Below are 13,945 nucleotides of genomic sequence, written 5' to 3'. Positions count from 1 at the left end.
AAGCAGCATGGACAAAGGTCAGAAGAGGGCATGTTGATAGTTTAAGGTGCTGAAGAAGGATTTAAACATCCAGTTCATTTCTCAGCTGCATCCAGGTTCCTCATGATCAGATCGGTTTCTAGAGGTAATTCCAAATGAGAATAGATATGGAAAATGTTAGTAAATATATTACATTGTTATGAGGTCCTTAGAACTTGCTGCAGTTTAACCATAAATTAGATGGGTGCAAACATCTCTTGGGGGTGGAGGGGAAGAAACAACATATACAGAAGTAGTAGAGAGGGGGAAAATACATTGCTTTAATTTGGATTAGAATTATTGGTAATACATACGAGTGTACTTTTATAAACCCGTTCAAAGTTTGCAAGAAGTTCAGAAATAGGGCACAGTTAAATTTATTTTAGCTATATTCTTTTTCTGTGTGTGGTGGTTTTTTTCTGTCTAAAAAATAAAAGTTAATATTTTTTTTCAATTTCCTTTCTTTAACAGTATTCTGCTTGGTCAAAGTCGTGATGGCATTGTATTCAGCACCGATGATTATTTTCGTCAACAAGATGGATATACATATAATGCTGCTCAGCTTGGTGATGCCCATGACTGGAACCAGAAGAGAGGTTTGAATGCATAAGAGGAATCCTATTAAATTATGCTTATATTTAGAAAATAGAAGTATAGCATAATGTCCATGTGTGTTAATAGTCTATATGGAACGGCGTATATCTATATTTTTAGTATAGTGTATATAGAAGTATGTATTTAGAGTATTCCTTATATTTTAATTAATGTGTATATATATACATTAAATTTTGAACTTTTAGAAGGTGCAGAGGTAAAAATAGAAAATCTCTGCTCTTTGTGCTATGACTTGCCGATTTGTTACCTTTGATACTAGTATCTTGATGGGAGAATGTAACCTTTTTAATGCTGGCAGCAGCAGAGTGTCCTATTTTTTCCAGTGTCTTTCCTGATCTCAGGTTCATCCAAAATTTATGGAAGAGTTTTCCTGAGGAAGATTCTAGTTCACTGTGTAGATTAACAGCTTTAATAGGTCATCTTGCTTAATACCTAGCAGTGTCCAAAGGTTGGGTTTAGTTGGCAAGGAAGTAAATACCTGAGGTAAGAAGGGTAGCAGACAGATTCTTGCTCTTTCTGTGGCAGTTTTCTAAGAATCTCATTGTCTGTCTGGTCTGCTCCAAGGGTGGACAAACTGAACTACGCCACTGCCTGTGCATGCACGTAACTGTCTGTGCTGCAGTGTCTCAAGCAGAAGCTTCCTTCCTGTCTAAAAGACTACTTTGCGTCAAAAGATACAGAGAGTCAAGGGAAAAAAAAAATATATTCTCCCCTTTTCTCCCCTCCTCACCCTAATGCAAAATTTGTGATAGATCGGGGAACATTTTGTGCATGAACAGTGAAGGAAGTTTTAGAGCAATCATTAGAATATCAATTATAAAGAGCACTTTTGGGGTTGGAGTGCAGCAATAATAAATACTTTGAAGTTCCCAATAGGAGCTTAAGGTAGTAGTTTATGGATGAGAGGGCCCAACACTTCACAATTATAAGACCTCCAAACAATTCTCACTTGGCAATGGCTCCGGGCTGTTTCTGACTAGACCTTAAGATCTCTGTAGTTCTCTATCACTTAGTTACACAGTGGTTTTGAGAACCAGAACAGTGTATAATTTAGTTAATTAGTGATTTTGATAGCAAGAACAAGAACAGCTGTGCTGTGTTGTATAGAACACCTCCACTGCAAAACATTTGCTTGAAGTTATACTCAATTCTTACCTCCTGCTTTGCCTAGATAGAGCTCTCTGACTTGAAGTGCTTCAGAAGCTCTTGGTTTCATTTGTGTGTGTATCCTTGAAATATATGAAATGAGAACTTCAGGGGAATGGTAATCCTGATAGTTGGGGTTCTTGTCTGACGAGTGAGTCTAGGTTAAAGTTTGATCTGGATTATATCAGCTGCGTAAGTTATTTATATATTTGCTAATACTCGTATGACAGTGTATTCAGCTGGAGCTTTATAATCCTAATGTCAGAATGATGGAGAAGAAAAAAATTTACTTTCTTCACGAATGAAAAAATTATACCCCCCCACCCCCATTTTTGGGGAGGAAGTGAATCTATAATATAGTAAGTATGAGAAAAAAAATAGTTACACATGAGACCCATTAGGGCAAAAAATGAATTGATTTTAGATGAACAGAATTTCAAACTTTGGAATGTTTATGAGACAGTGAATTACATACCCTTGATACTAAAACATACACATTTAATGTGAAGGTTGTAAGGTCAAGTTAACTAGTATTAGGAAATACTAAATTAATTTGCCACTGCGACTTTAATTGTGAAATCAGTGTCACTCTTACAGGGTTTTAGGCCATTTAAGTTCACTTTCGTGGCTTTGCTAAGTGTCTCCTATTTTAGTTTATTCTGCCACTCCTACTGGAACTTTTAGCTGCCTTTGATGTGTTTGTTGACTTGACAGCTTAGGTTGGGGTTTATTTGCTTTTTAAGCTCTGGTTTTGTTTGGTTTTGTCTTGACAGTGACTAATAAAATTAATTGGTAACTTTTTTACTTTTAAACAAAGCTTTATCTAAGATATTACATCAGCATACTTGGCATATAAAACAAAATAGTAGAATATATCAGGTGGGTTGTAGCTTACAATATAGTCTTTCTTCTCAAGCTTTTGTAAATTAGTGATCGTCCCATTGTCTTAATGATAAAATTGGCTATTCTCTTGCTACCTTTATGAATCTTTTCTGAAATGCATATTTCAGGATTTTTCCCTTACTTCTATCATCCTACCAGTTTCATTTTCTAGATTTTGGGGTTCAGAAAGATCATTTGTGCCAGGTTAATGAAGCCAGGGCAATAGATTTTTCTTTTTTTTTTTTTTAATTGCTTTTTCCATCGATTCTTAGTGCTCTGTTGGAATGTATTTTATCTTTGCTTTTTTCTTCCCTTCCATCTACAGAGTTACTTCCCAGCCTGTTCATTTAATTTTTTCCCATTGTATGGATTGATTTCCATAAAGATAAATCCGTAGTTCTCTCCAATAACTTAGGGTTTTTCTTGCTTCAGATTCCCACTTCATCCAGTGTACAGCTTGAGCAGTGTTCACTAAATGGGCAGGTATTCAACAGATGTATTTTTTAATCCTCGCATTCATTATGGATCTCACTTTTAATTTAATGCATACTATTTTAACTTTGTTTAATGGAACATTATTATTTCACTTGGAGCCTTTTTTGTATGAGTGTTATTTTAGTATTTTGAGCTTAAGATTTTCAGTTCTTTCATCTAGTTCATCATCTTAACTTTCGTCTGAGCACTCATGGTATTATATTCTGAATTTTTCATTTGTAAGCTAAGGCACAGTTGCTAAAAACATCTTCCTATTTTAGATGCTAAACTTAGCAGTTTAGATATTTTCTTCAGGGTATGTAGTAGTAATTAAACTTAATATATTCAGAATAAATTTTCACTGCCTTCTTATTCAGATGAGTTCACATCACTTCTGTAAGTGATACCTGTAACTTTTGAAATTGGGCAGCCAGAAAATGAAGATCATGCAAAGTAGCGGCCACTTAGAAAGAGGTGGGATGGTGCTCAAGAACATTCACCAAAAGATAATCCTTCTCCCTTTGCAGTCATCCTGACTTACTCATTATTTATTTCACAATTACTTTAAAAAAAAAAAAAAAAAAGGAATGCTTTGGTCATGCTGGTGATCTGATACATACCACTGATTCAACTACAAGTCCATCACATGCTGAAAGAAGTAGGAGTACATGGGAGGAAATAGTGCACAAACGTGTTTAAGGACAGTATGGTAATACATATACCCCATAATTACTACACACCCAGCCTTAATTCAGGTATTTCCTAAGGTTCAGAGTTTTGCTTTGCAACCATAATGCTTTTTTTTTTTTCCTTTTACACCCTTTCTGTGTCTTTTAAAAGAAGGACTGAATCCTTGCTCTTTTCCTGCAAGAATTTTGAAATGTGAAATTCATGATGTGTTGTGGCTCACATTGCTAGTACTGCTTAGAACTACCTAATTTTTTTTTTTCCTTGGCTTCAATGTGTAGCATTGGAGCAATTGATTTTTTTTTAATGGAATTCATCTTCACAATGCTTCTGTAAAACAGATAAGGAATTATTATGTTTTTACTGATTAACTGAGGAACAAAGAAGCCGAGGAATAGATTTTATAAGAGCCTTAATTTCACTTGTAAGATGCTTTAAAGTAGTTGTAGGAGGAGTTGAGGAATCTTCTTCATGAATCTGATAATCATAAGTTGGAAATCTGCTTTTCCATCTGGCTTCTTTTCAAGCTGCAAAAAGAACCTCATTTACTGATCCATGCACAAAGTAGTTCTTTTCTAAAGATGTAAAAGTAGTGTCCCTTTCTGCAAAGAATAGCAGAGGTCTTGCCTTCAAAATAAAAAGGTGAAGGAAGTTAAAACAATGAAAATTAAGGTAGCCCATTTGTCTCAACAGTGGTATACTCAAGTACCCTCTCTAGGTACTCTTATCTGCAGGAGTTCCGTCTGAACTTCTGGTAAGAAGAGCTGAACTGCTCTCCTAGTTTGTGTAAAATGGAGGTGGATATGAAGCTGATAAAGGTATAGAACTTGGGGTTTTCACTTCTTTGGGTAAGTCTCCTGTGTAGCATTATGTAGAAGCTGAATGTAATACTCATGCTCTCTAGATGTGCTCAAAAAATGTGGTTGTGCAATGTTTCATGCCGGGATCTCAAAAAAATATTCAGCAGGCCACAGACTGGGGGCAGTTCTGTTGTGTTGCTTTGACTTCTACACTTTCCATTTACCCCTCTCCATCAATTCACCACCACCTGATTTTTATGCCCTTCACTTAATTTTTCTTACCTTCTTGCTTCTACTTCATTCCTGTCTCTACCTTTCAGTGCTTTTATTCCTTTTCTTAGAGCAGTGTGTTTCAGTCAGACTAGATCGGTGCAAAAAACATCTGAAACATTTTATTTACATTTACTATTTTATTTCAGTTACATAGTTGTTTATTAACTTGCATTATTTTTCATTGCAGCAAAGCAAGCAATGGAGCAGGGAAAATCTCCAGTTATAATAGACAACACTAATACTCAAGCCTGGGAAATGAAGCCGTATGTGGAAGTGGTAGGTTTTGTTGTGTGATTATATCATCCGTTACAGCTTTTCAAACTTAACTTCACATGTGGTAAGTTGGTCTGTTTTGTCCAGAAGCATTTTCCTTACTCAAGTTTCTAAAGAGAGACTGCTTATTGATATGATCAGTAATTGGTATGGCAATAGTTCACACCAGTTTGAGGATTGACATGATCTCATCTGCTTAGCCTGGAATGAAAGCTAAGACTGGTTGGGGGTAAGTGAAATTCAGCATGCTACCACAGCAGACTTAACTACATTGGTTTATTATACTGGTCTATAAACTTTATGTTACAGTTTATGTAATAATGATACACACAGCACACATTTTTCTTTTGCTTGTTGCAGGCTCTGGAAAAGGGATACAGAGTGGAGTTTCATGAGCCAGATACTTGGTGGAAGTTTGATCCTGAAGAATTAGAAAAGTAAGGCTTATATTACAGAAATCATTGTACCTGTATATATAGAGATAGATAAGACAGACAGATAAATATGCATACATAAGTTTGAAGTACGTTATATTTTATTCAGTATCTTATTTTTTTAAATACTTAACTACTAGTATAAAATGTATTTTGTTTAAACAGACATTTTGAGATCTATCTTTAAATGGAAGTGTTACGGATAAACAAAGAGACAAATAGAGGTCCTGTCTTGTTGGCTCAAAATGTCAGTATTAAAATTTTGTTGGACATGAGTAGAAAAATGATTGACTCCTGTAAGAATTGCAGCTATTGTAGTGAATCATTATTCTGAGAAATTTGTTGCTACAAAATACTGATGGCAAGAAATAGGTAGAAGCCGAAAAGAAACTACGCATTTTGCAAGGAGTGCATCGATATAAGTGCTTTGTTTTGTCTATTTTTATAGTTATCTCGGTGTCAAAGAGCAACGGTCCATTACTAATCAGTAAAGGTTAAAGAGAAAGCTCACATTTTAGATTATTCTATTGTAAGATTTTGTGAAATTGTCCCCAGTATTCAGAGGATCTGACTTAGAGTACTGTTGGACATAGGTCATTGGACTTCTGGGTTGTCAGAGTACCTGGGAAGCTGCTTATTATTCCTGGTTACTGTCTCTTTTGTCTCGGATGTGTCTGCTTTAGGAATCTATGGGGTATCAAACCAACTTTAGGGATATTTCATTGTTTGAAATGTAGTATTTTCATGGTTGATCACAAAGAGTTTTCTCACTGGTGGTCATTTTATATGTTTCCAACTGACTTGGCTTACAATTATTTCAGCTTTGTAAAGTAGCGCCTACAATGCACAAAGTATGTGTGAATAATACTTACATTGCTGACTTGGACTTTATTGTGTTTATAAATCTTTTAAAGTTTTCACCTTTTGCTCCTAAGCTACCACTAACTTATTTTTAGAGATGGAGTCCTCTCTCTGTAGGATAAATTCTAATAGGTTTTTCTAGTTTGGGGTGCAGCACAGCCAAGTTAGGAAGCTGTTTTAATAATCAGGCATATCTAAGATGTTCAGTGTGAGATTTCCATTACATGAGACAGACTCATTTTCCTGGAAAATTCATGTTTTCACATGGTCTTAACAGGTAGCAGGATAAGCAAATGTGAAGTGTTGTTACCGTTGAATTTTATTGTGCAGTCATTAATTGTAGGAGTAAAGTTTGTCTTTCCCAAAAGCAAAGGAAAACCCTTGAACTGTGAAGTGCTGCTACCAGTGCTTAGGAGCTTCCTAGAAACGTTTTAGCAGCTCCCATTGTTTTAAATATTTGAATAGAGGCCCATTGTCTGGAAACTTTATTTTTTGAGAGTTTGGGAAAGGTGGTGATGTGAGGTTTTGGTTTGGTTTTCAATTGCTTGGAGAGAGGGCTCAATTTTTAAGGTTTGGGTGGTTTTTTTCTCCATATCCGTGTGTTTGGGAAGTAGATAATGGTAGAGATGATGTTGTAGATTTGGGATTCCCCTTATGAATTCTGAGCTCAATGTTTTGTGCAGCTCTTGGGCAAATGCTATGCTAATAATAAATTCAGGTAATTTTATTAGTTGTCTGAGTCATATGTTCTAATTCCCTCCTAAGCAGGATCACTTAAGACTCTTTGTTTCTGGTAGTTGGAATAAAAAATACACTCCCTCCTACTTGAATTGGCAAAATACTTACATTTTTGATACGTGCTGCTCATTTATTTGTTTTTAGTAGTGCTGTCTAGATTGTTAGTAACTTTTATCAAGTGATATAGTATCTCGATATTCTAAAAGCCAGTTGCATTTCTAGATATTTTTATAGGGTTGTTTCTGCCATCGCTTAATGTGTTTGAGAAATTTGTGAAAAGGCTCTCTAGGTCAACACCGGGTGAATTCTTGATGACAAGAACGTGACAGATGTTTTAGTGTGGAATAGGTGTTGATGTCTTTTTCTTCCAGTGTGTCTGTGAGGTACAAATTATCTTTAGAGTCATTCATGAGTGATTTTGTGTTTAGTTTTGTGCACATAACTTTTGTGAAAACATCTTGGCTCCACAGACATATGTCTTGTGGTAGTGCTCAGGACTTCTTGCATAGCATTTAGACCTTTATATAAAGGATTTTGTACTTTGATACCATTTTAGGAAGTCTTGAAAACTGCAAGTGAGAGAACACGAGTGGCAAAATCACTGGTATACAAGAAATTTTTTTTATTATTGTTACTTTCTTTTTTAAGTGTTTAGTCAGTGTTGGATGAAAAAATTACCCTCTGTCATGTTTGTATGCTTTCTGAGTAGCTGGTCAGTTGGGACTTAGAATTTTAAAAAAAGAAAGTATACATTTGATGCAAGCTTTTGGGGAACAACAGGTATCCTGTGCATAATCTGTTATTTGGGACAGATGTTGCTTTAACTTAAAGTTATCTGCTGTGTAACTTCACACAGAAGTGAAATGCAAACATGTTTAATATAATCCTTTTTCCTTCAATATGATCATAAAACTGCAATTTGGTAGTGACTTCATTAAACTTGTGCTGATTCTTTTAAGTAGTCATGTCTATGAAGGATTACTTTGCCAGTATATTGGTACGTAAGATTCTTCTAGTGTAGAAGCATTTAATAGTGACAGAACTTTGATTTTATCAATAGATTCTGTGTTCCTCCAAGCAAAACCAGCTTCCAAATTCTAACTATCTGTTAGGCACTTTTGCTAGTACATCTCTATTGGTAAAGGATAGATGGCTTTATGCACTTTCAGCATAGTCAAGCCACCAAAGGATGAGTGAAGGCATGCCTGAAGAGGAGATCCCAGTATTAAATGACACTATACAGCAGATTTGTTTGCTTTTTGAAGTTAATTTCTATGCTTCATGCGATTTTGCTGGTGGTGATTTTATTCTCCTGCTTCGTCCTTTAAGGAAAAGTACTTATTTATGAAGTGGTTATACACAAGTCCATTCAATTGTGGATGAGTGTGCACTTTATGCCCGGAGCACTTGAGCTGTAATCTTTTTCTAGGAATACTAAGATATGGAAAATATTGAATAACTTTGTGCTTCCACCATTTGGCATAAAAGGACTTAGACTTCCTCATCGTGTTTTATTTTTCTGTCATGAGAGTCAAGTGCTTTATAGAATCCCCATATTTCTGGGGGATTGGCTTTTTTCTTTACCATTAACCTTGTTCATATTTGTGAATAGCACCAAAACTGTTAAGACTTGTTAACTGATAAGTTCAACATACTGCTGCTCCTGGACTACTTTAGCACAATGTAGAAATCAGTAGCATTTAGACAGCATCACAAGCCGCTTGTGATGATCACTGTAGCTTCTGATGTTGTCTCAGGTAAGAGTGTGTATGAAAGAAATGCTCTACTTAAACCTTTTCTTCCCAGAAAGAAAGCTGGTAAGATACACCTTAAGGAGCCAACATAATTCTGAGTATTTCTGAGATCACTAATTCTTCCATTCTGGATGTGAAACTAGTGAAACCTAGAGTATGCTTTGAACCCTCATCAACTTGAAATGTACTTCTTTGTTGTAATAATATCCACAAACTCAGGGGAGGGCGGGGGGAGGAAATCAATCTTTAAAATATTTCTGTATAGAGTATCCTCTTTCCAGCATAGCCTGTTTATTCCCAGTATTGATTTCTCCTCCGTAGAACTGAGCAAGTTGGAGAGGAGGCCCATGACTCTTCTGTACCTGGCAGAAAGCACTAAAATGCAGGCATATATTCCCTGTTGGTGTGACTTGGAAATAATTCAGCTTGGACAAGTTTTCTTGGTGATAAGAATGTATTGGGTTATGATAAATACTTGTCTACACTATCGAAACATTTTGTTTCTGTTTTATGTCTGTTCTTTTAGATTCAGTTGTGTTACAGTGCTGGCAATTCTCTGACATTCAATTTGTGCATGAGCTTCATGGTTTTCTTTTTGGCAGAGACCGAAATTTTCTGCTAACATGGATTTTAAGATCCTATTCCATAGATACTAAGTAGATACATTCTAATGTAGTGTCTAATGTCTCAGGTTCTTAACAGGCCAAGTTCTGACTGAAAGTAGCTGTTCACTAAACACTGCAAGAACAGGACAACAGTACTTTTGGCCTCTCCTCCCTTATATGTGTTTTGGTACACTTCTAAATTTACAGCAAGTATCAGTAAGAGGTAGTACATAAAGGTATGAGCATGCTATTCTGGTTCAAAACTAAAATTGCTCCTTATTTTATATAGAGACTTACTGATGGGAAAATATTCTGTCATTAAGTCTTGAAACCATGTAGTTTCATTTTTTTTTTTCATGCTAGCTTGAGCATTGGTTTCATAAATAGTAGTCTATAATATTATTCATCCTTCTACTCATTAGCTAGTATACCATGTCAGATCTGATGAGTAGATAGAAAGCAAGGTCCTTCTAGGGTTATTTAAGTACATAGTCCTGGAGATTAACATCACATTTCTGTACGAAGAAGGACGACTGTATTGTTTTCTGTTATTTAATATACGCAGTGGTGAATGGTTAAAATGAACCTCAATACAAGTTGAATACTGAGAGAATGAGGATACAGTATAATAAAATATTGAAAGCAGGAAGAAAAATTGTGACATTAGAGATTTTTTTTTTCTTAAAGACTGTAAACATATAAACATACCAGACAATTTATTTAAACTTTTATTTTTGTAGGAGGAATAAACATGGGGTCACTCGTGAGAAGATTGCTCAGATGTTGGAACGATATGAATATCAAATATCCATACCTATTGTCATGAATTCAGTGGTACCTCCCCACAAAAACACTCAAAGGCCACCTCTGCAGCGAAGACATAGGTGGGGAAACAATACAGACTCATGGAATTCTTTCAGTATTTCCAGTAGCCGATAACACAGTTGCAGTCAGTTAATAAAAACCTGTTACTTTCCCTTCTAAAACACAGCATCACCTCCAATAAGTAGTGGATCTTCTGCGTTTTAAATAGGCCTATTTCAAGACCATTTTATTCTGGAGGCTGTTCCTTTAACAGACTTGCATGTAAATAAAATTGTACATTAAATGTTTTTTAAAACTATATTTATTACAGTTGTAATAACTTTGATTTTAGTAAAGTATTTAATATAGTATGACATATAGTAGAGTCTTCCTTCATAAACCTAGGACAATGATGATGTCATATATTAAGTAACTGTTGAGCAGTTTTTTTTAAAGAAGAGTTCATATTAGATATCTTTTAAAAGAGCATTAAAGCCCCACAGAAGAGGTTATTTACATAATAACCAATTTTAATGATTTTCATTTAGTCTTCTTGTCTTTTAGGAGATTTTTTTGAAAACAATTATGTCCTGGATTGTCTTTTTGTTGTATTTGGCATGTATTACCAATTGGCAAATTTTTGGCATGGATTTTCTGGTTTCAGTTGTGGTGTCTGGGGTTGTTGTCTCAGAAGCTCATCTGGCAGCTGAAGCAACATTCTGCCAACACAGTATTCACCAGCCTTAAACTGTGCGACCTGAATTATTTTTTTTGTTTGTTCTCAGTGAAGGTATATAAACTATGATGGTGGCTGTACACCACCAACTTTTTTGTGCTGACTAAAAAAACCTAAATGTTATCATTAAACCCCCAAAATTTCACAGGTATGTCTTTCTAAGTCAATTTCTTTCATTTACGATAGAAATGAAGGATTAAAGCGCTAAGCTGTCAAGTCTCGGTTCGCAGTTGGGATGCATCAATTCAATATAAATAGTGGATATAATTTGGCAAAGCCATGTTGTGTTCCTAATTTTGGCACAGCCAATGTAATCTGTTTAGCACACAACAAAGAATGAGCCAGCATGGAGATTGACTAGTTTACTGCCCTTTTTCTCTGAAAAAATGACGAATTTGTAAGTTTTCACTTTGCTTGCTTTCTAACAGCTTGCTGTATTAATAAAATGTATTTGTCTTCAGTGTTGTTTCAGTAGTTCGATGCAACAGCTTTTATTATTTTCAAGCTTGTAGGATTTTGTACAGATGAGCATTATTACTAACCTGCTAGCTGAAACAACCCATCTTCAGGTCTAACTACATTTGATTTCTTTGTACACTGAATGAGTAAATCCTGAATAGGAAGTTTTGTCAAGAATGTGAGTACGTAGCTAAAAGAATTTTCATGGTTTTCTATTACTAATTTGGTGTAATAGCCATCAGAATTTTGAAAATTCCAAAGCCAGTGGAATTTTTTTTACCTGTAGAAAATTTTTGAGTAGACCCCCAAAATTACTTCATCTTTCAAGTCTGAATACCATGAAAGTTGAACATCCAGTATATAATGAAGTATCTGTGGTTTTCTACACCTGTTGTGCAAATCTAAATTTGTACAATTTAATGTGTATCTACAATAACATTTTCATAAGAGATTTTTTTAACTATGAAGGTTGACGTGTGCAGTTTCACATTTTAGTAATAATTTTAAATATTTGAAAAATAATTTAAAATGCTTCATTAGTGCATGGATTGTTAATATATTGAATTACGTGTGTACATAAAAAAACCGAGCTCTCCACCTATATTAATTGCCTTCCCTCATTGTCTTTTATTTGTACCAATTATGTTATTGTATTTTAGTTTTCATGGTTCTCTTTTTCCATGTCTCAAAAGAATCATGAAGTCCTTGTAAATGGTCAGTAATACTTTAATTATCCCAAAGTTTTTATATTTAAACATGAAAGTGTATTTCAAGTGGGAGGAAGATAAAAAGGTTTTAGAAAGACTCATTTTATTTACTCTATATTACTTTAAGCTGTAATAAAGTGATAAACTTTATTGAGGCTTTATGTAATATTCACACAGTGTGCTAAGGTATGACAAAAAAGACCTGATTATTGAAAATTGATGTTACGGTAACTTTTGGTACCTTCTGTCTTCAGTTTTTAAATGGATTTTTTTTTTTCTTTAGCAATACTTAAATGATATTTAAGTTTTCTTTAACTGGAATTTGTATTTAAATAGATGTGAATTCATACTATTTTAAAATGGTACAGCATTTTTTTGTGTTACCTTTAATAAATGATTGGTGGATGGTGAGTATTTTTGATATGCAAAGCATGTTGATCAATAATAGGCGTGCAGTTTGCAAAGGACACGTAACAAGAAAGGAATGCTTTGCGACTTGGCACTGTATCAAACGTTTCTTGTAAACTGCTTAATCTGTAAAGCTGTATTCCAAGGTAAGTACAATGACATGGTAGGTGGAAACATGATGGAATTACTGTCTGTACAACACATTTTTGTTGCATGATATATTAATATATTTAATGAGGATATGACAGTCATGGTCATACGCATATCTCAGAAGTTGCTTTTACGCTACAATATTTATATGTAGAAATAATAAAAAGATGATGTGAAATACATGTTGCAGGTATTGAATTTCTCCTGCTCCCTCACAAACAAGGAAAGTTACGTATGTTGTCAAAAAGTATGTACAAGAAATGTGAGAACTCACTGTTCAGTTAGACTGAGGATCTAAAAATTGTTACTGTCTGGCATCGTTTTTATGCAATACACCTGTTGATGATAATAATGTACCTAGAACGAAGGTTTCCTGTTGTTTTAGATTTCTAGTAAACTGCTAGTTCATTTATTTAATGAAATAATAGTGTCAGGATTTTTTTTTAAATACAACTAATGCATAGAACCTTAACGTTACGAATGCAGATTCTAAGTATCTGCTGCATACGTCAAACTAGTGAGATGTTCAGTAAGTAAATTTAAACAAAATAGTTCAGATACTCAGCTGTAGTTTTACCGGCTCTTCTAAGCATGAAATTTAAATGAGAATTAATTTGCAGAACATATATAATTTGGTTCATATCGCTGACCAGTTAGCATCAGCTACATAGGATTACATGTTGCTATAGAAAAAAATAGTTGTAGTTTTGCTACTTCATCTAAACTGCTGTTTCTTGTTTGATTAGTTTACTTCCTGAATTATCAAAAGTTGTCATCTGCCTTGTCTTTGACGGATGATTTACTATTCTTATTTTTCTTTTGTTTGGAGAAGAAAAAAAACCATAAACAATATAAACAAAACCAACAAAACAAAACATACCCACCACAAAACCAAACCCTAGAAGACCTATGTGCTGGTTTAGGTTGGGGTAGAGTTAATTTTCTTCATCAGAGCTGGTATGGGGCCATGGTTTGGGTTTGTGCTGGGAACGGCGTTGATAACTGAGGGATGTTTAGTTATCGCCGAGCAGGGCTTACACAGAGTCAAGGCCTCTTCTGCTCCTCACCCCACCCCACCCACGAGGGGACACAGCCGGGACAGCTGCCCCCAATGACCCCGG

At 34.9% G+C, this 13,945-nt stretch overlaps 1 protein-coding gene across 1 annotated transcript in view; it reads left to right on the top strand.

Moving 5' to 3' along the window:
- Window positions 1–512: 512 nt before the first annotated feature.
- N4BP2L2 (NEDD4 binding protein 2-like 2) overlaps window positions 513–13,945 on the top strand; it is a 31,398-nt gene continuing 17,965 nt past the window's right edge. Inside the window, exons 1-4 of the mRNA XM_009703364.1 lie at window positions 513–561; window positions 5,080–5,171; window positions 5,529–5,605; window positions 10,301–10,444. Coding sequence (XP_009701666.1) covers window positions 513–561; window positions 5,080–5,171; window positions 5,529–5,605; window positions 10,301–10,444 — 362 coding nt within the window. The remainder of the gene's footprint in view (window positions 562–5,079; window positions 5,172–5,528; window positions 5,606–10,300; window positions 10,445–13,945) is intronic.

Source organism: Cariama cristata, unplaced genomic scaffold (assembly GCF_000690535.1).
Source record: "Cariama cristata isolate BGI_N322 unplaced genomic scaffold, ASM69053v1 scaffold9217, whole genome shotgun sequence".
Classification (NCBI taxonomy): domain Eukaryota; kingdom Metazoa; phylum Chordata; class Aves; order Cariamiformes; family Cariamidae; genus Cariama; species Cariama cristata.
This window is presented reverse-complemented; position numbering and strand designations above follow the sequence as displayed.